Raw genomic sequence first — 26668 nt, forward strand, 5'->3', positions numbered from 1 at the left:
TCATGAAAACCATCAAGAGTTATTAATAACATGCGATCTTAGAAGAAAGGCTACAAATAACCCTGCTTGACTACAGGATAAACACCACACGTCACAGATAGTACAACTCCTCCTAAACTGTTTTTGAAGCGAAAGATTCAAGTCTCAACATTTTGATCTACTTCGACCTAAGACTCACGAACGTGATGTGAGAGGACAAAGTTGCCAACCAAGAAGTTATAAAGATGACAAGAACCAGGAATTTCATCCCACATCAAAGTTTGCAATAAGATAGACTCTCTGCTACGAGAATTTTACCAGACCAGATCCAGCAAACATTCAAGTCCATCTTCAAGAAGAGACAAGACCCGTTCCGTGTTAGATCCGCTCTGGAAACGGTGCTGTAATTCGGAGACGTTATGATCATAAGTTAAGTCAAGCCAAGTTGGAGAGGGGAAAATACACCAATACCAAAAATATTAATATAAACACAGAGGCATAGAAGTGGGAAGTGATGCTAGTAAAGAGAATGTACCTGAAAAAAAATTGTATACAAAGGGATGTAACTACTTAACTGCTTAACAAAGTACGTGAATCTAAATGATGCTGTTCAAGGCGCCAGGAGTCAAATACTCTGCTCTAAGTTCTATTCTTAAAGTAAATACAAATTTTGAGGTTTGCTAATGTTGTGTTGCTGTACATCATCATAATTATGAAGCCACTCCTTAATATCATGCGCCTGTATTTGCTCGTAAGTTTGCAAGTTTTTTCACACACACGGTGGAGGAGATTATCATCATTACAATGTTGTGAATCATATTAATGATAGCATTTACATTACATGAGGGCCTTGGAGGGCTGTGGGACCACTGGATTGAAGTGCGATTTTCATAACCTGTCAAAAAGATCATCATGACAAATAGATTCCCCTTCACACCAACTTAACCCGTGCCTGCACTGGTCCTCCCCACAACCCGTGCCTGCACTGGTCCTCCCCACAACCCCTGCCTGTACTGGTCCTCCCCACAACCCGTGCCTGTACTGGTCCTCTCCACAACCCCTGCCTGTACTGGTCCTCCCCACAACCCCTGCCTGTACTGGTCCTCTCCACAACCCCTGCCTGTACTGGTCCTCTCCACAACCCCTGCCTGTACTGGTCCTCCCCACAACCCCTGCCTGTACTGGTCCTCCCCACAACCCCTGCCTGTACTGGTCCTCCCCACAACCCGTGCCTGTACTGGTCCTCCCCACAACCCCTGCCTTTACTGGTCCTCTCCACAACCCCTGCCTGTACTGGTCCTCCCCACAACCCGTGCCTGTACTGGTCCTCTCCACAACCCCTGCCTGTGCTGCTCCTCCCCATAACCCCTGCCTGTACTGGTCCTCCCCACAACCCGTGCCTGTACTGGTCCTCCCCACAACCCCTGCCTGTGCTGCTCCTCCCCACAACCCCTGCCTGTACTGGTCCTCCCCACAACCCGTGCCTATACTGGTCCTCCCCACAACCCCTGCCTGTACTGGTCCTCCCCACAACCCGTGCCTGTACTGGTCCTCCCCACAACCCCTGCCTGTACTGGTCCTCCCCACAACCCGTGCCTGCACTGGTCCTCCCCACAACCCCTGCCTTTACTGGTCCTCCCCACAACCCCTGCCTTTACTGGTCCTCCCCACAACCCCTACCTGTACTGGTCCTCCCCACAACCCCTGCCTGTACTGGTCCTCCCCACAACCCCTGCCTTTACTGGTCCTCTCCACAACCCCTGCCTGTACTGGTCCTCCCCACAACCCCTGCCTGTACTGCTCCTCCCCACAACCCCTGCCTGTACTGCTCCTCCCCACAACCCCTGCCTGTACTGCTCCTCCCCACAACCCCTGCCTGTACTGGTCCTCCCCACAACCCCTGCCTGTACTGCTCCTCCCCATAATTCGTGCCTGTACTAGTCCTCCCCACAACCCTTGCCTGTACTAGTCCTCCCCACAGCCCATGCCTGTATTGATCCTCCCCACAAACCAAAACTGTAGTGGCTCTCTCCATAACTCGTTCCTGTACTTGTCCTCTCGACATAACATACCTGTACCAACTCCCCTCACAACTAGTGCCTCCTCACAATCCATCCCCGTACTGGTCTTTCTCATACATTATCTCATATACCACAAGCAACAGAAAATAAGGTAAATTCTAGGCCTTAGCGAGTGTCTGTTTATATTTACAATGATTCTTTTCATTCGCAGTCAAGTTCACTCTTTTTCTCCCTTTTACGCTACACAAACACATTTTCCCTCTCACCTTCAATGGCCTGCCCATTTTCGAGCTGTATGTCATCACAGGAAATAGAAAATGTCTTATGAACAACAATTCGATCGTTTGTGTTATCGTATCACAGTCCTACATTACATTTTCGTCACTATGGCTCATGTTATTCCTCATCATATGTATGTGTATGTTAATATGTAAATATTCGCCAGGTCCAAAGCAATCAAAGGGTTCTGTCTTCACGGGGGACAGATCGCGCCAATGTGTAACAGTGAGGGCATGGACTCTAACTGGATGTGTGTGCTATATAACATGATTGTTTATCGTAAACGCGTCTTCCAACACCAAAATGACGCCATACAAACGAGTTGATTCATTTCAAAAAAGTATCATAGTTTACCATAAACGTTTTCTGAAAGACCCAAACTATAGAAAACGTAATATTTCTATAAGAGGATAGACTATGCTGAAAATGAAATAGGAGATATGGGTAATTATTATTTTGTGTACACCTAGAAACGAGAGGAATAAAAAAGGAAAATGTTTTGGGAAGAAACAAATGTCAACAGCTTTCACTTGAGGGATGTATTAAAATGAGCAGATAAATACGAGCGTGGGTAATGCGGCAGTTAAGGATATAATTGTTATGAATTAAAAATGGTTAAAAGCTTGTGGAGCTGTGCGCACAAAAATTAGTAATGACTGGGAATACCTGGTTTAAAAACAGGGACAAACGCAAGTATAAGAGGGAAGAGAGAGGTGATAGTAAGCGGACATCAATGGATTATGTAGATATTGATAAGTGTTCAAAGGAGAGAATTTTGGATGTGACTGCACTGGTAGGGGAAAGCTGGTGGGATGTCTGACCATTACCTAGTGGAGGCGAGGGTGAAGATTCGTAGAGACTTTCGGTAAAGGGGCATTGATACGAATGAGGATTGGGTGGTGAGAGAAAGTGAATTTGGAAAAGACATATGTGGAGAGATTCCAGGAAGGGCGGTGTTTTAGACATCTGGGAGTGGACGTGGCAGCGGCTGAAGCCATGGAAGCTGAAGTGAGCCATAGGGCAGGTGAGGGTGGCTAAGGTCCTGGGAGCATTCAGGATTCAGGAGTGGGATGAAAGATAGGTCGCTACGGTGAGGGAGGAAATGGTTAGGTTCGTGTTTCAAGGTACAGTAGTCCCATGGGCGGTCAACGGACGCAAGGCATGGGCTCAACGAGAAAGCCCGGAAGATTATGAATTTATGTTGGAAATGAAATGTTTGCGGACAATGTATGTGAGGAGGGTTGATCGAGTAAGAAATTATAAGGTAAAAGAGAGAAGGGCAAACTGAATTGGGGACAGAAGATTCGAAGTGGAAAAATTTTGAGTGTCCAGGGCCTGAACATGCAAGAGGTTATGGAGCTATGTGGTATATAAGGGGGGAGGACTTGATGTTAATGGATTGAACCAAGACACTTGAAGGGGTTAGGGGGAAACCACAGAAAGGTCTGTAAGGCCTAGTTGTGGATTGGGGGAACATGGTTTTTTGTTCATTCAAAGATATACAAAAGAGTTCCAGCAACAGACCATCGAGTCCTATCGAGGTTGATCGTGATAGTGGAAGGGATCAGGAACTCATTGGTAGTGTGGGAAGAATAGAAAGACAAATGTTTCCAAAACCTGTAAACATTTCATGTACATAAGAAGGTGTAAGTAAGTCGTGGATCTGAAGCGATATAATCATCAATATTATCAAACGTACCAATGGTACTGCTTGAAACCACTCTTAACTAGTAAACCATTCCACTTTTAAACAATGCCGTTCAAGAAAATTACTCCCCGTTTGATGTAACACGTTCGACCACGAGTTTGTTGTGTCCATTACTGCGAGTGAAACCAGACGAACCTATCCTTGAGAAGTCTGTCAGATCAAGATCATCGAAGCCTTTTCAAGATTATGAATACTTGTATTAAATCATATCTTATCTTTCTCTTATCTAAACATAACAGAATCAAATTGTTTAATCGGGTCTTACAAGATTCGTTTCTCAGTCCGGGAATTACCTCTGTCGCTCGCCTCCGTGCCCTCCCCATTGTATGAAGACAAGATTTTTTTTTTTCGCCCTTTTTACTGCCTATGAGACTGCTAGAGTGCATGCGAGTTAATGAGGCTGTTCTTTAGCTGTTCCCGGCGCTACCTCGCTAAAGAGGGAAACGACAAGTACATACATGTATATAAAAAAAAAAAAAAAGTCTACTTCTTGGTGACTTACCGTATCCCTTCATGATGCCGTGGGTGAGGTAGAGGGGCGCCCGGCCCGTAGTGCACTTCTGACTCAGGACGTCTCGTATGACGTGAGGGTCGGCCATCACCACCACCAGCACTCCTCCCATCCTCAGGCTGAACACGCGCCCGTACCGCTCCACCAGCTTCACCAGGGTCAGGTGTGGCGCTACCGGGTTTACCCAGGGCAAGTACCCCACCTGGAATATTGTCGTAAAATCACCAGACGGATAACTGAAGGTTCGTGGTAACAGGAAAATGTGATGAGAAAATTCCTTAAGACTATGGTAATCAATCAAGTTATTCTTTTTTTCAGTTTATTATCAATAAACATAAGTTGAACTGTTTAGTGACTGTTAAAGAGTTGATCTACAATTGGAGGTTAAAAAAAAATGTCAGCGAACAATCTTTTTAACGATTAATACGAGAAATATTTTGGCTTCTCATCACCTGAATTTGCTATATGTTAATGGTACAAGGTTCACCTTATTTATTTCAAGATGCAACAAAACACGATCTCAATTACTCTCTAACTTCTGTATCAAGTTTTCTTTCATTCGTTTTGCTTTAACATATGTATCAGGAAAATTTACAAGCCGGAGTAAAGTGGCTCCAAATCTACCTTTTTGGTTCTGTTTCTATTCACGAAATATGAAGGTAAAAAACTTAACCCATGGAATCATGTTACTTGTGACTGGCATTCAAATGTATCATGATGTAGCAGAGAGCGTTAGTTAGGTCCTGAGGTAAACCAACATGCCTTCACGAACGATTTAGAATGTTGTGTATATAAGTTCAGTTTGCCTCCACAATGCGATTCGACATTTATCTCCTGTAAGATGATGACGTGAAAATTTTATGATCAATATCTCGTATATAGAAGTCAGACGTAGCATCTTGTTTGCTGCATATACTCTGGTCTGCCTCAACCTGACCAGTAGTACTAAGGTGTCGGCTGTAGACACAGACAAGGAGATAGTTATCTAGCCTCACTACATGACGGTAGAGCACAGGACAATCTATATCTTTAATCTAATTACGATTGAAGTAAACATCTTACCAGACTACTGTTGTGTGTCTTTGTTCACAACGGATTATAGATTACGTATCTTTACGCATCTTTAACGATTCTGTCCTTTGGTTTATAAATGAGATTCATGTGCTTATAAACGACCAACATTTCTGTGTCTTGGTCAAAATCCAGACAAAATCATTTGTCAGACGTCCGTATTACTGCCTCAGTCACAACAGGAATGATCTATCATGGCTTTTGCCATATAGGCAAATACAGATACCTCCGTCAGTGCCTACCAAGGGAAGTCCCCAGGGCCCCGGAGGAAGCCTTCGGGAGGAGTGCCAGGCCCACAGCGCGTAGACGCAGCAAAGGACGGCGCTTGCCGCCGCCAGTAGCTTCTCCACGCCCGTGTCTGGCGTCCACACATCAAGAAACGTCATCCTCGCGGAATCTGAAATCTAATAGATGATGAAAACATATAAAGGTTAGGGACTGGTCTTATAGGGTTGCTATGGCCGTCAAGTGCTCACATGCACACCCATAGTTCTCACTTTACTAACTTCAAAGAAAGACATATACCTGAGGAAAGAGACTGTGTATGAATAATACTCAAATGATTCTGTGCGATTCATTATATCAATTTACATATCTATCACCTGAGGTGACCCTTGAGCACGAAGGTTACGACCCTTGAGCACGACGGTACACAAGCTCTGACACAAAGTTATACCACATCATCACGACGGTACGACCCCTAGGTATAATGACGTATGATTACTTGACCTCTGACCTGATCGTTAAAAGTCGACAATGGGGTCATGACCAAAGACCCTACAAGGAAGATAGGAAAGCAAGGGCCCTAACCAAAGCATAAAATGTGCTGTCTAACATGAGCGCCATCTGTAATGCAAATTACAATACTGGCGAGCATTTAAATCCCATAATTCTTTCCTCTTTGACATCAAAATCCATGTTCTATTGATTTTTCGCATATATATATATATATATATATATATATATATATATATATATATATATATATATATATATATATGTATATATATATATATGTATATATATTTTTTTTTTTATACTTATATATATATACTTATATATATATACTTATATATACTTTTATACTTATATATATATATATATAAATATATATATATATATATTTTTTTTTTATTTTTTTTTTTATACTTTGTCGCTGTCTCCCGCGTCTGCGAGGTAGCGCAAGGAAACAGACGAAAGAAATGGCCCAACCCCCCCCCCATACACATGTATATACATACGTCCACACACGCAAATATACATACCTACACAGCTTTCCATGGTTTACCCCAGACGCTTCACATGCCTTGATTCAATCCACTGACAGCACGTCAACCCCGGTATACCACATCGCTCCAATTCACTCTATTCCTTGCCCTCCTTTCACCCTCCTGCATGTTCAGGCCCCGATCACACAAAATCTTTTTCACTCCATCTTTCCACCTCCAATTTGGTCTCCCTCTTCTCCTTGCTCCCTCCACCTCCGACACATATATCCTCTTGGTCAATCTTTCCTCACTCATCCTCTCCATGTGCCCAAACCACTTCAAAACACCCTCTTCTGCTCTCTCAACCACGCTCTTTTTATTTCCACACATCTCTCTTACCCTTACGTTACTCACTCGATCAAACCACCTCACACCACACATTGTCCTCAAACATCTCATTTCCAGCACATCCATCCTCCTGCGCACAACTCTATCCATAGCCCACGCCTCGCAACCATACAACATTGTTGGAACCACTATTCCTTCAAACATACCCATTTTTGCTTTCCGAGATAATGTTCTCGACTTCCACACATTCTTCAAGGCCCCCAGAATTTTCGCCCCCTCCCCCACTCTATGATCCACTTCCGCTTCCATGGTTCCATCCGCTGCCAGATCCACTCCCAGATATCTAAAACACTTCACTTCCTCCAGTTTTTCTCCATTCAAACTCACCTCCCAATTGACTTGACCCTCAACCCTACTGTACCTAATAACCTTGCTCTTATTCACATTTACTCTTAACTTTCTTCTTCCACGCACTTTACCAAACTCAGTCACCAGCTTCTGCAGTTTCTCACATGAATCAGCCACCAGCGCTGTATCATCAGCGAACAACAACTGACTCACTTCCCAAGCTCTCTCATCCCCAACAGACTTCATATTTGCCCCTCTTTCCAAAACTCTTGCATTTACCTCCCTAACAACCCCATCCATAAACAAATTAAACAACCATGGAGACATCACACACCCCTGCCGCAAACCTACATTCACTGAGAACCAATCACTTTCCTCTCTTCCTACACGTACACATGCCTTACATCCTCGATAAAAACTTTTCACTGCTTCTAACAACTTGCCTCCCACACCATATATTCTTAATACCTTCCACAGAGCATCTCTATCAACTCTATCATATGCCTTCTCCAGATCCATAAATGCTACATACAAATCCATTTGCTTTTCTAAGTATTTCTCACATATATATATATATATATATATATATATATATATATATATATATATATATATATATATATATATATATATATTTATTCATACTATTCGCCATTTCCCGCGTTAGCAAGGTAGCGTTAAGAACAGAGGACTGGACCTTTGAGGGAATATCCTCACCTGGCCCCCTTCTCTGTTCCTTCTTTTGGAAAATTAAAAAAAACTGAGAGGGGAAGATTTCCAGCCCCCCGCTCCCTTCCCTTTTAGTCGCCTTCTACGACACGCAGGGAATACGTGGGAAGTATTCTTTGATTTGATATATATATATATATATATATATATATATATATATATATATATATATATATATATATATATATATATATATATAATTTTAAGGCTAATATAATAAGACTAATTCCATTGCACTGCATGACTAATGAGGTGTTAAGGTGTTAAAGAAAATACAGTACAGTACATGAGTGAAATTGAGATCTCTGCAAGCAATTAATAACAATAATAATAATAGTCAAACATGCTAATGCTATTTTTATCCTAAGATATATGTAGTAGATTATAGGTAAGCGAAAACAGCACAGTACATGAGTGAAATTGGTCTTTATTTTACTGTAATCAATGAATTTTATGATAATGATAACAGTAATAATAATAACAATAATAATAATAATAATAATAATAATGATAATAATGATAATAATAATAATTTTTTAAGAGAAGGGGGCCAAGTTGGGATATTCCTTCTAAGGCGCAGTCCTCTTTTCTTAGCTCTGCATGCGGGAAATGGGGAATATGAAAAAAGTATATGTATAAAATCGTTTTTACGTATATATTCAGCATTAGTACATCCATTACTACACTTGATTTTTTCTTCAACTGTAATGTACATTATTCTTAGGATTAAAAGAATCATTAGTGTGTTAGAATATATCACTATTGCTATCATTATCATTATTATCATTATTATTATTATTATATTCACTGACTACAGTGAAATAAAAAGACCTCAATTTCACTCATGTACTGTACTGTTTTTGCTTACCTATAATCTACTACATATATCTTAGGATAAAATGAATCATCAGTGTGTTTGACTATTATCATTATAAGTAATTAATTACTTACAAAGACCTTAATTTCACTCATCTACTGTACTGTTTTTGCTTACCTATAATCTACAACATAACTTTAGGATAAAAGATCATAAGTATGTTTGCCCATTAAGTTCTTAATTGCTTACAAAGACCTTAATTTCACTCATATGCTGTATTGTATCTTCTTTAACACATTAACACTTCATTAGTTATGCAACAGAATAGAATTTACCTATACTTTAATGCAATGCACTGAAAACAAGCTGTATTATATCACAAAAGAAGAAATGCTGGACAAACTCACACAGACACAAAAACAATGAGTCATTTTTAAAATATCTTCCATAAAATAACTAAATTACATGCAACAGACACTTAATCAATGTGGCTGAAGGTTAGGTTAGGTTAGGTTAGGTTAGGTTAGGTTAGGTTAGGTCATGCATGCCATTTTGCAAACTAAGTCACACATTTACGGTATGAAAAAGAAAGTATCAAGATCCATAGTAATCACATATTACTATTATAAAATTAAGCTCTCCACATGCAGACACAGCAATATCCATGAAGGTAATCAAGAGTAAACTATCATGCAGATAAAACCATATATTCTTTGATGCAAACAAAACCATAAATTCTTTGATGCAGTGCATGTTAAACTGAAAAATAAGTATGAAAAAACTAATTCACACCACTGCTGCCATGTACTTTACTCTTTTCCATTAAAAGGTTAAGCCTACAGATGAGGGAAATTAAAATAATCATGGTCAAGTTAGGTTAGGTTTGGTTTGGCTGGGTTAGTTTAGATTGTTAGGTTAGATTTGGTTAGGTAAGGCTGGGTTAGGTTAGGTCAGGTAAGGTTAGGTTTAGTTTGATTAGGTTAGGTTGGGTTTGGTTAGGTTAGGTTAGCTTAGGTTAGTTAGGATAGGATAGGTTTGGTTAGTTTGGCTAGGTTAGGTTAGGCTTGGTTAGGTTAAGTTAGGTTAGGTAAGTTAGGCTTTGGTAAGGTTAGGTTTGGTTAAGTAAGGTTGATTTAAATTTTCGAGTGAATTTTCTTTGATGTTTGTTTCATGCTACTCAAAATTTTCCCCCATCTCAGGCACCTATAAATATTGAGAATAATGTAGTGCAGTAACGGGTAGGTAAATCTGAAACACTGCTGTGCTTACTTTATCTATTCTGCAGCACTTAAAATTAATTTCTGTGACATATCTATCAATATGACATCTCATTAGTACCTACTTTCAAGTGCATAACAATACCCCAACGGGGAAACATCTGCCAAGTCAACTTGATCATTATCAACTATCATATTTTCTCTGACTGCCGTTATCTGATATGGTTCATGCATGAATACAACATGATGAGATGCTTACCTTTCTTCCTCCAGCGGGAATCTACGAAATACATCCTCTGGATGTTTCTTTTTTGCGTTTTCATACAACACACAGGTGACTACCTTCTGCCATTTTGGTCTGTTTTTGGATTTGGGCGAGGCATCGCCGGTGGTGCTGCCACCTGACGGCTGGCCACACCAACACACCAGTGTTATGGTTACTCTGAGACACCCGCTTTCCTACCTTCCTTGTAGGGTCTTTGGCCATGCCATTACAATCAGGAATCATGCCGTCCTGGGTTATTATTTAGAAATTAGAAAACTTTTCTGCGTTGAAGAAAATGTTTTCATTGGTCGCTTTGTTTGGGCTCCAGACCCGCCAAAAGCCAGGGTCGTCAACGTCGAGTCATAAAAGCCAATCGAAAAATCTTGGAACACCTGCTTCAGGTGTTCAAGGATCATCTTATATAGAGCCATACACACTCTCACTGCGTATATATGGCCATTTACCTGGGGCAGGAATCCTAGCGCAATGACCACCACCACCAACACTACTATCCCCACCACAAGAAACAGCTCGTGGCTACTGTGTTAATTCTCATTCTGAAGTTGGATTGGATGTCTGGGCAATAATCTAAATCATCGACAATTGAATGAATGTATATAAGAAAAGAGAAGTTTGTGACGTGACCATGAAAAGTCTAACGTTTGTAGAGAGATGAGTAATGTGATACTCTGTACCTGTAGTGAGAGGAGTAATGTGATACTTTGTACCTGTAGTGAGGAGTCATTAATGTGATACTTTGTACCTGTAGTGAGAGGAGTAATGTGATACTCTGTACCTGTAGTGATAGGAGGAGGATAATCCGACCATCCTAATGTCTGGGTCGAGTCTAAGTGAAGCAGAGGTGAGTACAATATGCTTATGTTTCGTGGTTCAATTTGTGGCCGCCCGCACGTCGTTAGTTGGTGATTCTGTGTACCAACTGAACCAATAGGAACACCGAGTGACATTATTTTTTCCCGTTTTTTTCTTATTTTACTCTACTGACCCGGTATGGTGGCATCTAGACACCCAGGATAGCGGAGTGTTTTTACAGATAAGAAAAGGATACATGTTGTTCTCAATATTGGGACGAAAGTGGGAGCTAATTCGCCGACCAATGAGGAGAGAGAGAGAGAGTGGTTCAGGGAGAGGAGGGAAGGTGTATGTGAAAGCTATTTTTTTGTTTTATCTGAGAAAGTAATGGAAGAGACATGCATCTTTTTTGTATAAACAGATGTTTTATTTTTGATCTATTCGTCTGCTTTAATGCCACAACCTCTCACCTCACTTCACAAATAAGACAGTTTATCACTGTCAGCTGTAGAAAATACTACTTTGATCAGCTCCATTGTTGCACTGTGGCGTGATTACAGTCTACGTCCTTCGAAATAAACTGAATAATATTTTGATGATAAAACATGTTGAAATAACACACCAGTTAAGAAAGATTTCTTTATTCATACATGAGTTTCAGTAACATCTTCAGCCTCTCCAAGCATCTGTCTCCCCTTTCTCTAGCTCGAGAGTGGACGGAACAATGCACACCCATTTATCCGGCTGGCGTCGGGTGTCTGGCCACACCGTCTGCAGTGTACCCTCAGTGTCCTGGTGACTCCTTCCTACCTCACACTCCCGACACGTTATAGACCATAAGTTTACGATTAAGTTCAGGTCACAATCTTTAATTGTTGGACCATGTAATTACCTCCATCTGACGGTGTATCTGGAACGAACCTCACTATCCTGCTGGTGTTCACTATCTGCCGTTCTTGCAGGGTTTCTCTTGGTCTACGGGTAGATGGAGCCATGGCTCGCACAGTTGCCTTGATCTCACCGTTTTCTTCACTGTCCAGCTGACCATCACTGCTTACCAGTTCACCTGGTCCACAGGTCCACAACCATACCTAGTACACTGTAGTCACTCACCCACTAGACTCCCCCATAGTGGTGTGCTGAGGGAGGTGTCTGACATTCCCTGTCCTCTAGCATTGTCTTGACCCAACTCCTACAGATGTAAAAGTCTTCTGATCCGTAAATATTACCGACGTCTAACTCGAGGTCAACTGATGATTATGCCATAGCAAAGCCCTTAGGAACAGCTCCATTTTCGGACAGGACATAACAATGAATGTCATCTGTACGGAAGCCTCGGTGGGTTGCGGTGGGATGGATGAACAGCTGCGCTACTGACACCTGTGGACTCTCACAGGACGCCTCGGTGATGACACCGTCACCCTGGCGAGTAGCGAGTCTTGGCCGTCCACTGCGGGGTCGAGTGCTCCATGACCCCCTCCCTCTGCCTACCACCTGTCTACCCACCGATGAACAATGGAACGAGCGGTGCCCGTCTCTCTCACTGTCTCAGCCACCGTTTTTCTTAACGCACACACACTCTAATATGTCCTCGACTATATGTTACAATATGGGAGTTGTCATGTCTCCTGCCACTCCTATAGAGATGATAGAAAATTCTGTTACTTATAGAAATATTACGATATAGTATAATAGATTTGGTTGATATATGAAGTAGTGTTTTACTATAAAGAAAATTTAATAATTGTGTGACATTACATATAATGACAATAATTCCTAGTTTACTTTCACTTACAAAGTTCAAGAAGATTAAGAGATAAATACCAAGCAGTTTATGAGAGCGGGGTGACATGCAGTGGCTGTGATGTTTCGTTTTGCCTTTGATAAACTGGGTAAAGAGGGAAACGATATAGATATTTAGAAATCACCTGCAATATACAGTACTACTGTAAACTACGGAGTTTCACCTGATCGTTCATGATTCCTGATTTTGTTGGAAACCTCACAGATGGCGCTGCCGGTGCTCGGTACAGCTCGATACTGCTTCGGTTAAGCTGTGGCGCAACGTTTTTCCGCGACTGTACAATTTTCCTTAATTTACCCAGCCGGTTATCGCAACTCTTCCAAGTGTAGAGGTTCTGAACCACAACCTGGTAGCATCAGCCACGATGCGAAGCCGATACAAATGGATCTATAAGTTCGAAGCACCTGAGTCAAGTTCATTTTTGAGCCAACAGGTGGCAACTCCGTGGCGTTTATGGATAGGAGAGGCGAGCAGAGGAGGTGGTAAGAGTAAGAGGATGAATTGAGTCGAGAATAATATGACGAAAATACCCACATCCTGATAACGTTTTCATTATGTTGTTGATGTTCATCACAAAAAATAAGGATATTAACACCGCTTAAGGTAATGAATATTAGTTACACACCATAAGAAAAAATACTGGGTGGTTGTGGCATCAACAGTGGCAGTTGAACTAGATTTAGTGTATCTTTTGACTTAACGAATGGACGACATCTATGCCGTATAGTCCCAGTGAAAGATCTTTTTGTGTAACAAGAATTTATAGACGTCATAAATTGTTGATAAATTAATTTCCATCTTATTGACTTACTTTGAACTGATGTTTGACTGCCCGTTAGTGAGCGTGTCGTTGAATGGGTCAATCCATTGTGTTTTCACCTGAATCAAGTGTGTGTGTGTGTGTGTGTGTGTGTGTGTCCAACAGTGTTCTGCCTGTAACGACTTATGCATATATCAGAAAGCTGGAGCTTAACGATTGACCTATACGCGGTGAGTGGATGCAACGTCTTGTACAAAGCATTACACCCACTTCCCCTTGTGGTGGTAAACAGTACATAGGCAAGACGAAATGACACAGGACAAGCTTCCACAAACACCTCCGGTGACCAGCGCGAACCACTTACGTACTTCACCTCTCCTTTCCTCACCCGCTCTTATCATTTCCCTTTTGCTCATCCTCTCTCGCCACGCTATACATACAGATCTCCTTCCTCATTATACCTACTCTTCTTTCTTCCTCACTATACCTACACTTCTCCCTCCCTCACCTTACCTTACCATTCCCTCTTTGCCTTCCCCAACAGCTCCCCACCCTTACCTTCCACCCCGCTACACCAGTTACATATAAACTAAAGTTTTGGTTTTGTCAGAGACTTAATAAACCTCGACAGATGACATGATGTCATTTAAAAAAGTTTTTCTTTTTCTTATAACGTCTTCTTACAAATATATCCATACCAGATAACCGAAACGTTTAACATGAAACTCAGGAACCCTCAGTGATCAACCTGAAGCAGGCAAAATATGACAATTGTCGGGAGATTTAGAGCTGTTGTTGCTAGGATCTTCGATATCAGAAGGCCCTCGGACCCCTGGGGGTTCAGATTCTCTCCTGAACAGTTGGAGGATTCAAACTTGTTGCACTGCTCTAGTCCGCGAGCCTATATGCCTTATTGAGTTTATTCCGTGGGTTATATTTTCTTGCTGTTGTTACGAAAATCACCAGCGCTCAAATTGTTTGGGAGTGTTGCCTCTGACCTAGCCACCAGAATACTCCGCGCCGGTACACCTAACGCGATACCTCTCAAAGACTATAAACATTTTTGGATACCTCTTAGGCGGCAAACGACGGTTGCTCCTCCCACCCGTGGACCATATCCACAAATGTAAGCCTAACCCAGCGAGAAGAATGAATACAAATACAACTACCAGTAATGGTGAGTTTAAAAAGCCAACCCTATAAATACAACAGGAATTGAGACGCCCTGCATCGTCTTTTTATTTGTCAACAATGACCCAGCCGTACTATAGGTTCGATGATCAAATTTTTTACTGCTTAGCTCCGCCCATATCCTGGGCTAGAGACTCACACCGTCATTGTTGCCAACCTTACGGACTTTTGGCTAATTTTCAAAGGCGTAAGGACGCCCAAGCAAAATTCTTAAAAACCTAGGGATTTTGGATATTCATTGATAATTACTATATTTTTCTGTGAGAAAATTAGCATATAAAAGAAATTTCGTGTACTTTATGCAATAATAATGTTCCTCCTTCACTTGTTCGACAAAAATACAAATTTTCGTGTCGCAATCAAATGAATGCATTATTTCAGAATAAAAGCAGCTTGATAGCTACTCTACAAGATGAAAGTATCCGAATGATAAGGATGATAGGTAAGAACTTCATCAAACCAGAGTTTGTAGATAATTAATCAAAGATTGAACCTGATTATACAAGTCATCTTCCCCTTGACCTAATTGAGAAGAGTCAATTATTTTTACTCTTGATGAAAATAGGCATTTCAAGATGAGTTGTTGTCTCTCCTTTTATCAAACAGTATTTGTTGAGCTCAATAGAAAAATTAAAAGTTGCTTCTGATCCTCTGCTTAAGGAAATGAAATCATATCTCCTAAGATTGCATTGGATTCTGATGCTAGGAAAACTCTACTAAAGCTAGACAATATCAAGACAGAATATGGACATCCAATAGAATCTAAGAGTAATGTTCAGAAAGAGTGAGAGGATTTGCCAGCATATTTCAGTGCTGATGAACGTAATAACCTGCTTCTTAAGAAAAGATGTAAAGAACTTTAGTTGCATCTTTCCAAACCAAGGAATTTTTCAGACCAGTATGTTTTTAGGAACCTTGCATCTCTAGCAAAGTCTCATCCTAATTTTTCCACACTTCAGTTCAGAAACTGAGGCTCTCCTCTCTAATGGTAGGTGCAAAGACGAAAAGGAGGAATAGGATGGGACCTGAATTATTAGATTCCTTACTATTCATCAATTCTGATATGAAATCCAAAGATAGAAAAACTGTCTTGATTTTGCAAAGGAGATTGACGAGAAATGCTGGAAGTGTTATAATGTTTCGTTGGAGTTGAGGATAGATATGCACATTCAACATTGCGGCAAGAAATAATATGACATCGCTCTATTAATTTGCTATTCCTCTTTCATGAAATATATACCTTGTATTTTCACCCTTACATGATCATCATGAATAACTGAATGAGCTAACTAGGCAATAAAACATTATCAAGTTAACTATATTGAAAACAAGCTTTATAAACTTCATTTTTTCCTATTCATAATATATGATATATAAGAAGACTTTAGAAATATGGATGCATACTGAAACAAAATAACTTGTTTTTCTCTAATAAACATTGAATAAATGTCATTGCATTCATCATTTGGTTCTCGTTTCTCCATGAAGCTTATTAATCACTTCATAAGAAACATTGTATGTACATTTCTTGTTGAAAAATAAGTTTAATCTACGTAGGGACAGGCATAGGGACTTTATACGTCGGCACATATAGGGACTTAGGGACTTTTCATGTTTTTTTTTAGGGATATTTGGACTAAAAACGAATTTTCGGGTTGGCAACATTGCCGTCAGTAGGTACACTCAGTGCTGCGTTGACCTCCAAGGGGAGTAGACGTGGGTCATGTTGTATACACTGTAGTACATTCTGGTGTGTGATACGTTAGTTTTATAAGTAATGACACTGCGATGAAACTGAAGAAGAGTGTTAACACTACTGCGGTCATGTTATTAACTCGGATTTCCGTAAATACGGTGTGAGCAAAGTACACTGCAAGTGATGATGTGAACGAAGACATCAAATGAAACGTTATCAGAATGATTCAGTCATGTTTCATGTGATGAAATAGATTACCGTGCAGATATACAGTGCTTGATTTGGGTTTATGAATTCGTTTGACTGGTTTAGTGAATGGTTTATGTAAAACTTGAGTCAAGTTGGATATAATGGCTAGGCTCTAGCTGGCTACCGTCACTCATCTACCTAATAGTGAGTAGTGAATCACGAATAGAAACTATGGAATCGTGTGTCATTATAGTAAGAATGGAGACCAGAATATTACGATAGTGAACAACACTAGTAATCAGTATGGTGAAGTTATAATGACTAGCGAACAATATGACTGCGAAGTGGTGAAAATTACGCTCCATATTTTGTTAATGTGTTGAGTGAGGATCAATATGGTAAAAGCACGCAAGCATAAGGAAATTGCTGAACAGTATAGTGGTAATTCTATATACTGAATTAATTAGGAAAAATACGAAAAATTTGCAAACCATTGATGGAAGAAAAGTATGACTTGGAACACTACTATGTAAAGATATTGGTGAATATTAAGTTTGTTATGCAAAACGTGATTGAAGTGGTTCGTGGTTATTTCTCAACGCGTAATGATGGTAGAAGATTTGAGTGATGTAGAATACAGTCCGTGAACATAATGTGACATAATGTAATTACCTGGGAACCTTGTAAAGTATATTGATTACTTGAAAGCCTAGTCACTCTTAACTGATTGCAGTCACCTACACCGCCGGGCGACGGAAGGTAAGTACCATGATTAACTGTTATTTATATCTACTTGTGTCAACTTATCTTAGGTTACACACCGAACGCTGTTTGATAATTGTTTCTGGTGATTCAAGGTTAAGAGGGTTCGGGCTTTTCCTTTTTAAGGTCATAATAACGTAAGAATGGAGGGTTACTGTTTTTGTTCCTGTTACTACAAGCTAGGCTACTCCTACGCAACCCCACCTGTTTACACATGTAGCCTTGCAATCTTTTCTTGGAACTTTCCATAATTTTTGAACTTACTGTACTAAGGTGTACCTACTGTACTAAGGTGTTCCATTCATCTCACCGAATTCTAACGTTTTCCTCTATCGTTATTGAATCCAAAATAATCAAGTCTAAAATCATAGTTGTGGAATCTTTATTGTTTGGATTTCCAGTTTTAATAATATCGTCTTTGTTAAACCAGATTATCCGCTTGTGTACCCAGTTTGTATCACACCTTACTAAGCCTTTGTAAGCGAACGCGTTTTATGTTAGTGTGTTCTCATAGGACTTATTTCTAATGCTAAGGGTAATTTTTATCCTTATCTGTGTGCTTTTAAGAGAATTCCTATCCATTCTAAATCATCAAGTCGTTACCATAGAGAGATTAATTTTCTTTTCAGTGAAATGCACGGGAAACTAGAGTACATCCTCACGTACAGTTACCAAGACTTTGCATATATTTCAACAGATATCTGTGCAAACTTCTTTATAGCTTAGCTAATTGTTCGTCTGCTTTTAGTGCCGTATACTCAGCTTACCGTCCACACAAGAAAGCTTATCGTAAAGTCAGGTGTACAAAATAGGTGTGTTCAGCTCCAGTGATGAACTTTGTGGCATTATTATAAAGTATATTAATCGGATTGTGTGCATGATTATAAAGTATATTAATCGAAGTAAATTGGATAATATTCTGAAGATGAAATGTGTTGAGAAATACATTAGTTAGATGATTTCCTTATTTAAATGATATTTTCAGTTGTTCTAACCTCCACAAGCATCAGTCACCTCCTTCATCCGATCCGGCTCGTCACATTAGTTATTATAACATTACAACGATAACTAATTAGTACGTGAAATATCATTTCAGTTTTGCAAACACTGCCTCATCAATACTTGTACTTACAGACAAATGGCAATGATTGCAAGTTTTCTTTCGCTTATCAGGTTCATACGTCAGGCACTGTATGAGAGTAAGGTGGTATGCAGTGAGTGTGCTGTTTCGTTTTGCCTTATACACAGCAATAACAGCAATCCCCGGCATACGGAGCTTCGCCTCTGGTTGTTCATAAAGAGTGGTTTTGTTGGGAACCTCACAGATGGCACTCTGGTCAGTGCTCAGAACAGCTCGATACTGCTTCAGTCAGGTTGTAGAGCCTTGTTAGCGATCGTACATTCCCTACCCAAGTTACATTTAATGATTCCAAGTGTAATTATGCCGATGATATTCTGAATTCTATTCCACACAGACATCCTATTTCCAAACCAGTGCGTACGTATATCCCTTTACATCTAGATTGATCTTGTATGGTGAAAACCATTATTTCAGTCGTCATTTTCTTAATTTCAATTCCTTATTGATACCAAGTGTTTGTCTGTTTCCTTGATCCAATGAAAGACCTTTATCAAACCACCTCTCAAGTTTATCTAGTTTACCAACGAAAGATAAATTTTTGATATGCGGTATCAGTTTTGTTGTTTTTTGTTGTGTTACTAGGGAGCTCATGGTCATTATATTTCTGGACGATCAAAACTGAAGCGCATAATCCATGTGGCGCCTCACTAAGAAAAGATATTGGAGGATAACATGGGACGGCCTGTTGCTTATACTTGTAGATATGAACCCATGTGTTGTCTTGGTTTAATTCAAGGGAACAGACAAACACCTGCTATCACTGTAGTGATTGTCGTTGTTGTTTTTTTTATCAGGTTTAAACTAGAAAGTTTACAACTGTTTTCCTAGGGAATGAGAGGCGGCAAAGGGGGGGGGGGGAAGGTTAGGAAAGGAGGGGGTGAAGGAGAAAGAGGGAGGAGAGGGTGGAGGAAGGGGGAGGGGGAGGGGAAGTGTGAGTGAAGCGGAAAAGCAGGTGATGTGCTTTTTTTTTTTTATTGTGGTAACATATCTTCAGTGATATTCAGCAACAGGGTTTGTATGGCACCAGTTATCAGAATGCGAAATAGTGACTCTACTACTGACTAGTGTTGATATCTAATATCACTGTGTTCGCCGGCAGAATTGTCCTCGCTCTGGTAGACCCGATTCCCAACATCCCACCCTCACACACACACACACACACACACACACACACACACACACACACACAATCCCCGTCCCATTCCTTCCCAATTTCCGTTTTAATTTTCACTAAACTGCTAATTATTCTGGTGCGATGTAAACGTGGGAACTGCGTGCGACGTGGGGTTCATGCAGATACGTTTGTTTCTTTTAGTTTGCACTAGTGTTTCGAATTAGTAACAGTTTTCTAAGCCAGAATTTCAGACTCGTTCCACTGTTTTCTTAGTCCCGTTGAATCACCACCTACTTCATAAAGGGTTTGCTGTTCCCTAGGCGAGAACCACATGTCAAATATAACTATTTATTAGTAGCCATATGAAATAACAAAAATACCATCTTAAAAAACACACGGTGATTCTCAAATCTAAATGTGATATGGATAACAGCACCAAAGAGCGATAGTGGTGGTTATCATAATTACTTCTGTCAGTAGCTCGTTCAACCACCCTCGTTTTCGATGACTACTCGTAGGCGATTTGGGAGTGAAGCTTCCACTCATCCTTAGTGTGTTGGTGAAGCTGATGTGTTGTTCTTTCCTGCCATTGTTCATTACGACAGGACGATGTGTCCCCAGCAGTTCTCGGTTGGAATCATATCACAACCTTTGCTTGGCCATTCCAGGAGATCAATGTCTCTTTGTTCTGTAAACTATTGTCGGATTATTCTAGCAGTATGGACAGGGCAGTTGTCCTGAAAAAAATCAAACATTGGTGTTTGGTTTGAAATAAAGTTAGATTGATATAAATAGATCGATATATAACGACAAATTATAATGACCTATTCAGATAGTTATGTAGAAAATCTAGACATAGACAATGAAATCTTTTATATATTCAATTTCGAAGAAGCCATTGACTCGTTATGCATATCAAACTCCTCAAATTTGCTATAAATAATGCATCGTTTTTAACGTACCTACATAAAGATAATCCTTTCAGAGAAGGGTAGAGCCATAGCTGGAACTGTAGACTCCATCACCTCCGCCAGTATTTCCAGATAGTACATTCTTTGGAGAAAGCGATCATCAATGTCGGCTAGTTCTCCTACTCACACACACATCCACGCCTGCACGTTGACCGTTATGTGGCCGCTTCTGGCAACTTCGTAGATGTCGTCACGGTTGTAACGCGTGGCACTCCGTCGATAACAGTGAAGTAAGCCGTGGGTACTTTTTCGTCAGGAAAGATAACCCTCGGCCAGAAATCTTAATGTCTCGCGGACAAGCATCTCTGAGCGAGAATGCCAGACGAGCGATACGATGCCTCTGTCAACTTGTTTCTCCGATATCCCTCCTTCATTCAGTCGGACTTTACGACGCGTTACTTGTAGATAGAGTTATTCTCTGATGACAACAGCGTTGGTCATTGGAATATCTATTGCCTGCTGAATAATCTTTCGGTCGTCTTCAAGTGTAGTTTTTCTGGGTCCCCTAATCATTGGAAGATCGTATTGATTGACATCATTCTGCCACTTTTTCCATCGCTTACTTAATGTATCCTAGGATATATCTCCATCGCTTACTTATGTAGCTTTAGGTTATATCTACATCGCGTACTACTGTATCCTAGGATGTACCCACATCGTTTACTTAATGTAGCCTTGGTATATCTACATCGCTTACTTACTGTAACCTTGGTTATAGCTAGTTCTTGTGCAACGTTAAGCAGTTGAGTCTTCTCTTCATACCAACTATTTGGCTCTTTATGAAAAGAAGTACCTTTATAGAGGAAAATTGGTAGATATATGGAACAAACAAAATGACGAATTTGGACATGGGGACAGCATGCAGAATTTTTAAAAGTTTTAAGATAATAGAATTTAAAAGACCCACATCCCACCTTCTGTATGCCACACACTCTTCTCACACTTTTAACCGCTCCTTATAGCCCGACATCCCAGCCAGAGCCTTCGAGAAGGATGAGGAATTCTCATTTGGCTTCTGCTTCTTTTCGAAAGTGAAATACAAGAAGGGAAAGTGTACCCAACCCCATTTTAGTCACTTCTGCGATATGCAGGAGATAAGAGGGTAGAATTTTTCCACTATCCTTTTCCAAGAGTCCGTTCTATCCTTATGAGGTTCCTGCAGCACCCAGGAAGCTGGCCACGTCCACCGGTTGGAACCATAGGTCATACAGTGTTGTAAGTTGTGTATGCGTCTACATGCCACACACAGGGCAGTTGAGTAGCAAGTGCTCGGTATCTTCTTTATGGAAGTTACATTGTATACATGAAGGGTCTTGGGATACGATAAAACTGTGGTTGTAGTGTTGTCAGTGATGGGTGACGTCCAGGAAGTGGAGAGTGACTCGTGCTTGTCTAGGGAGTGTGATTCTTGATGATTGCATGTCCGGAAGTTTGGAGTTTACGACTGAGTTGGGAAGTCGGTTGTTTAGTGCTTGACGAGCTATTTTAGCGTGTGTGTTTTATCAGTGTTCTGTATGTTGGGGATGGGGCAGAAGAATTAGCGGTGACTTGACCACAACCTCTAAACTTGTTTGAGGTCGAAGATGAAAAGTTCTTCGAAAGATGAAGTAAACAAGGGCCAGAAGAAACCAAGCATGGATCTTGTTTTTAGAGAAGGTGTGAATAATGATTTTAGAATATTAGGGAAGTGGATCAGAGTATTGGAAGAAGGGAAGAGTTAATCATTGAAACTGTGAATACTGAGAGTACACAGAGTTTATGATGCTGTGTGATACCAGAAAAAATTGAAAGAACGAGTCCTTAAGAGTGTATAAGCTTCTCCCCGTACTACAATTGAGTGATTACACACACACACACACACACACACACACACACACACACACACACACACACACATATATATATATATACACGCCCGCACATACACAACACAACACACACACATACACACACACACACACACACACACACACACACACACACACACACACACACACAGAGCACGTTTCGATGCAAAAAGCAATATCTTTACTTCCTCTCCAGGTAAGGTTGGGGCCTAGACAATGAAAAAACCCCTCATATAACAGAGTTCTGCACCTCCCATTCCACTTCACTAGCTGTCAGGCACGAGGCGACACTTGGCAACTCTTATTCAAGTAACTTTCCTGGAAACACTGACCCGCAAACTACCACTTACCTAGACCACCAACGCTTCACTCTGTTCGTCTACACACTCGACGAGAGACTGGCTTTGTGTGTGTGTGTGTGTGTGTGTGTGTGTGTCCGCTAGTGACGTGAGCGACCAACCACCTTCTCAGGGTACCGGGGGGGGGGGGGGGGGGGCAGACTCCTGCAGGTGTACACACAATTGTTCCAGTGACGGTGTAAAGTTTTTTGGATCGTGGGGAAACAAAAGCATGATGATGATGGTAGAACTTCCTAACTGATTTATGATTGTTGGTTCTGGTGATTAAAATAGCTGTTGTTGAAGTAAGTTGGGCACGTTGTTAGTAGATCAGGTAAAGAAAAACGTGAAGAGAAAAAAAAAAAGGTGGTGTACGTGAGTTTGTGTGTGTGTGTGTGTGTGAAGACAGGGAGGGTAAAAGAGAAACAATGGCGGTCAGAGTTCCAGATGTGGACTGATACGCGGTCAGCCACGTCTCCTTGACTGTCTCCTCCTCCTGCTGCTGCTGCTGCTGTTTCCAGGAACAAGAGGGAAGGAAGGTGGCGAGGCAGACACTCCGTAAGACCTCAGTGTAATGCTGGGGTGAGGGAAGAAATGATGACCTGCGAAACGGTGGGATGATCTGGAACATGTATATTTTCCATGAATTCCCTGGAACACCCTCTCCTCTGAGCCGTCTGACCTTAAGAAACTTATGAAGGACGACACGTGGATGAAATGATCATGTTGTGAATTAGGAAGGTGGCATGTCCATTCCAGGGGGGGAGCTCCAGGCCATGAAGCCCTTGGCTAGCCTTCAAGGTCGGGGTCAGGCCTTTGGATGAAGATCCCGATTAACACATGGACATCTTGTGTTATCACCATAGGCCAAAGATCCGTGGATGTTGAAGTAAACATTGTCGATATTTACGTAGATATTAGACAACTAATGAAAAAAAAAATAATGAAGTTTAGAAATGTGAATGGAAAACTTGAAGTTGAGAAGATGTACTACGGACAACAAGGTTGAGACACTTTGATATGATAAACGAGTACAGTGAGACACACACACACCTACAGCAGTAACAGAGGTAGATCTGCTGCTGGCCTGGCCCACACAGGTTAAGGGAGCACCAGCTGCAGCCTGTAATCCACACACTATGTACTGATAACTGAGATGTGTCACAACCTTTCCTCAAGTGTAGCGCCGTGCATTCCACGCCCCCCTCCACAGGCAGTGGGCGGAGCCAGTCCCGGATCCCGTTACCAAGTCTCCTATGCTGGTTGGTACACCACTGCGGGCCTATGTATGTTGAGGCTGGGTTAGGTCAGGTTACGCTGGGTTGATTTAGGTATTTCTTCTTAAGTACCGGCTCGGGTTGAGGTTTGTTTTCGTAGGTTGCGTCACATCCGGTTGCAGGGAAGCGTCTGTGCCTAAACCCTGGGTAGGGTAGTCCCATCTCATCGTACACAATTGATAGTAGGAAGCCCAGGTGTACAAATGTACTGGAATATGTACTGATATTTTGTCTACGAAGGTTCTTTTTTAACAAGAAAAATGAACAGTTGTATCTTTTAACTGCATTCCTGTGCCTTGCCATAAGAAAGATATATGTGTATATATGAATGTTTTGAGGCAAGATCGCAGGTGTAAGTTGCTATCAAGGAATAATTCATTTGCTTTCTAGATTTGTCTGCTTAGACCAAGCATCATGAAAGAAAATTCATAATGCTTTTTTGAGATAAGAAAAACGGGGAAAGTATCTGTATAGCTGTTTAGATTATTTAAATTTTCAGGCGATTATGATATAAAATTGCCGAAAATTTAAGATGTATGATGGAACCTGGCAATTTTAAGATCATGTCAACGCTCCCGGGTAAACAGTTGGTCTGTCGACCACAGCTTAGTACCGTACCTCTTGTTGCATGTCTGCTATACTCAGCCCCACATCCTCATTGTCTCGGGTAGCGTATGTATTGTCTTAAGGTTGTCTCGTCTCTTAAGGTTAGCATCACTAGCATTTTAGCACTAGTCATTCGTCGCTCATTTAGGACCGCGTCCAGGAAGTCTTTCCTACTTGTACATGTCTCACGTCAACAGTAGGTGCGCGGCCATCTTTAACCGCCCTATTAACACCTTACTACCTAGTTTGTTTGTTTGATTTTCACGATCGTTACCTTCCAGTATTTTTTTTTTTATCGAGTCCGATACCAGTTTGTCATCTATTGACCTGATATTGGTGGCGGGTTGATCATGTCTCTTACCAGAACGATTCATTAGTAATGTATTACGTCACAAACTACAGCGTTATAAATGGCGTCAGCTGAAATACGAGACTTGCTGTTGGTCCAAGTCAGCAATTTAACAAAAGTCTTTAATGTTTACACCCATTATTTCCATACTCTTCTAGATCTCAGATTTTACAAAAAAACTATTGTGTAGGTACGAGTCAGTATTGTGTAAGTACTGAGTCAACAAAAGTCCTTAAGGATTACTTTTACGTACGTGGCCAGAGGCGAGCAGGCATGAGTTCTTCTCATGTCAACAACTTATCTGTCATTCCTCAAGTTGTACCATCAGGTGACCTTCACAGAATCTGGGTTCTAGAGCTGTTGTCTCTTAACCTTCTCTACGCACGCCCCTTGAGCACGAAGGTTGATCTCACAGTACGCTCCTTGAGCACGACGGTACGACAGTTGAGCTCAGCGGTACTCCCTTTGAGCACGACGGTACGACAGTTGACAGTTGAGCGCAGTGGGACTCCCTTTGAGCATGACGGTACGTCCTTTCAGCACGAAGGTACGCTCCTTCAACATGATTGTGTCTCTCTCTTGAACACGACGGTACGCCCACTGAGCACGACGGTACGCCCCTTGAACCTTTACGGAAAGTCCCTTGAGCGCAACGGTACGTCCCTTGAGTATGGTGGCGGGCTCCTTAAGGACGACGGTACGCTCTTGAGCACGATGGTACACCTCTGAGTGCGATGGTACGTCCCTGAGCATGTCAATTGCCGCTTGAGCATGAGGGTACGTACCTTGAGCACGACAGTACGCCCTTAGACCATTCCCTTGGACCGTTCCTGTGGACCATCCCTTGGACCGTTCCTGTGGACCATCCCTTGGACCGTTCCTATGGACCATTCCTTGGACCGTGCGCCCCTTGTATATGACGGCACGCCCCATTGAGCATAACGGTACGCTCTTTTAGCACGACACTGTGTCCTCTGAGCACAACGGTACGACCTGTGGATATGCTGGCCTGACCATTTTGATTTGATTTAGGAGAATACAAGAAGGAATGTCTAATCCCATTCCAAATTCCAAATATAAAAGATTAGATTTCTTGTATCATGTTACTGGCTTAGTATAATGATTCCAGTTTCATTTGTTTTCCTTAGTTGTCTGAACTTTTCATTTTAAGGAAGATTGATTAAACTTTTTTACTTTTTTCCAGTCAGTAATGATTTTCAGCGTGCCTGACTGAGCTGTTTTTCTAGTGCCAGAAAAAAAAGTGCAATGAAAATGAATCACTTTAGATCATCCACACCTTCAGAATTGT

General features: G+C 41.3%; 1 protein-coding gene across 4 annotated transcripts in view; it reads right to left on the reverse strand.

Annotated features, from left to right (window-relative positions):
- phtm (cytochrome P450 enzyme phantom) overlaps positions 1-24285 on the reverse strand; it is a 203444-nt gene extending 179159 nt beyond the window's left edge. The window contains exons 1-3 of one of the 4 annotated variants that reach the window (XM_071678258.1): positions 24181-24285; positions 5812-5973; positions 4490-4700 (exon numbers count right to left, since the gene is read on the reverse strand). In XM_071678258.1, coding sequence (XP_071534359.1) covers positions 4490-4700; positions 5812-5955 — 355 coding nt within the window. In that variant the 5' untranslated portion in view covers positions 5956-5973; positions 24181-24285. Of the gene's footprint in view, positions 1-4489; positions 4701-5811; positions 5974-23139; positions 23167-24180 lie in introns of those variants that run through there. The other 3 variants (XM_071678248.1, XM_071678267.1, XM_071678276.1) reach the window with 3 other exon arrangements.
- Between the last annotated feature and the right edge of the window lie 2383 nt (positions 24286-26668).

Source organism: Panulirus ornatus, chromosome 2, assembly GCF_036320965.1.
Source record: "Panulirus ornatus isolate Po-2019 chromosome 2, ASM3632096v1, whole genome shotgun sequence".
Lineage (NCBI taxonomy): Eukaryota > Metazoa > Arthropoda > Malacostraca > Decapoda > Palinuridae > Panulirus > Panulirus ornatus.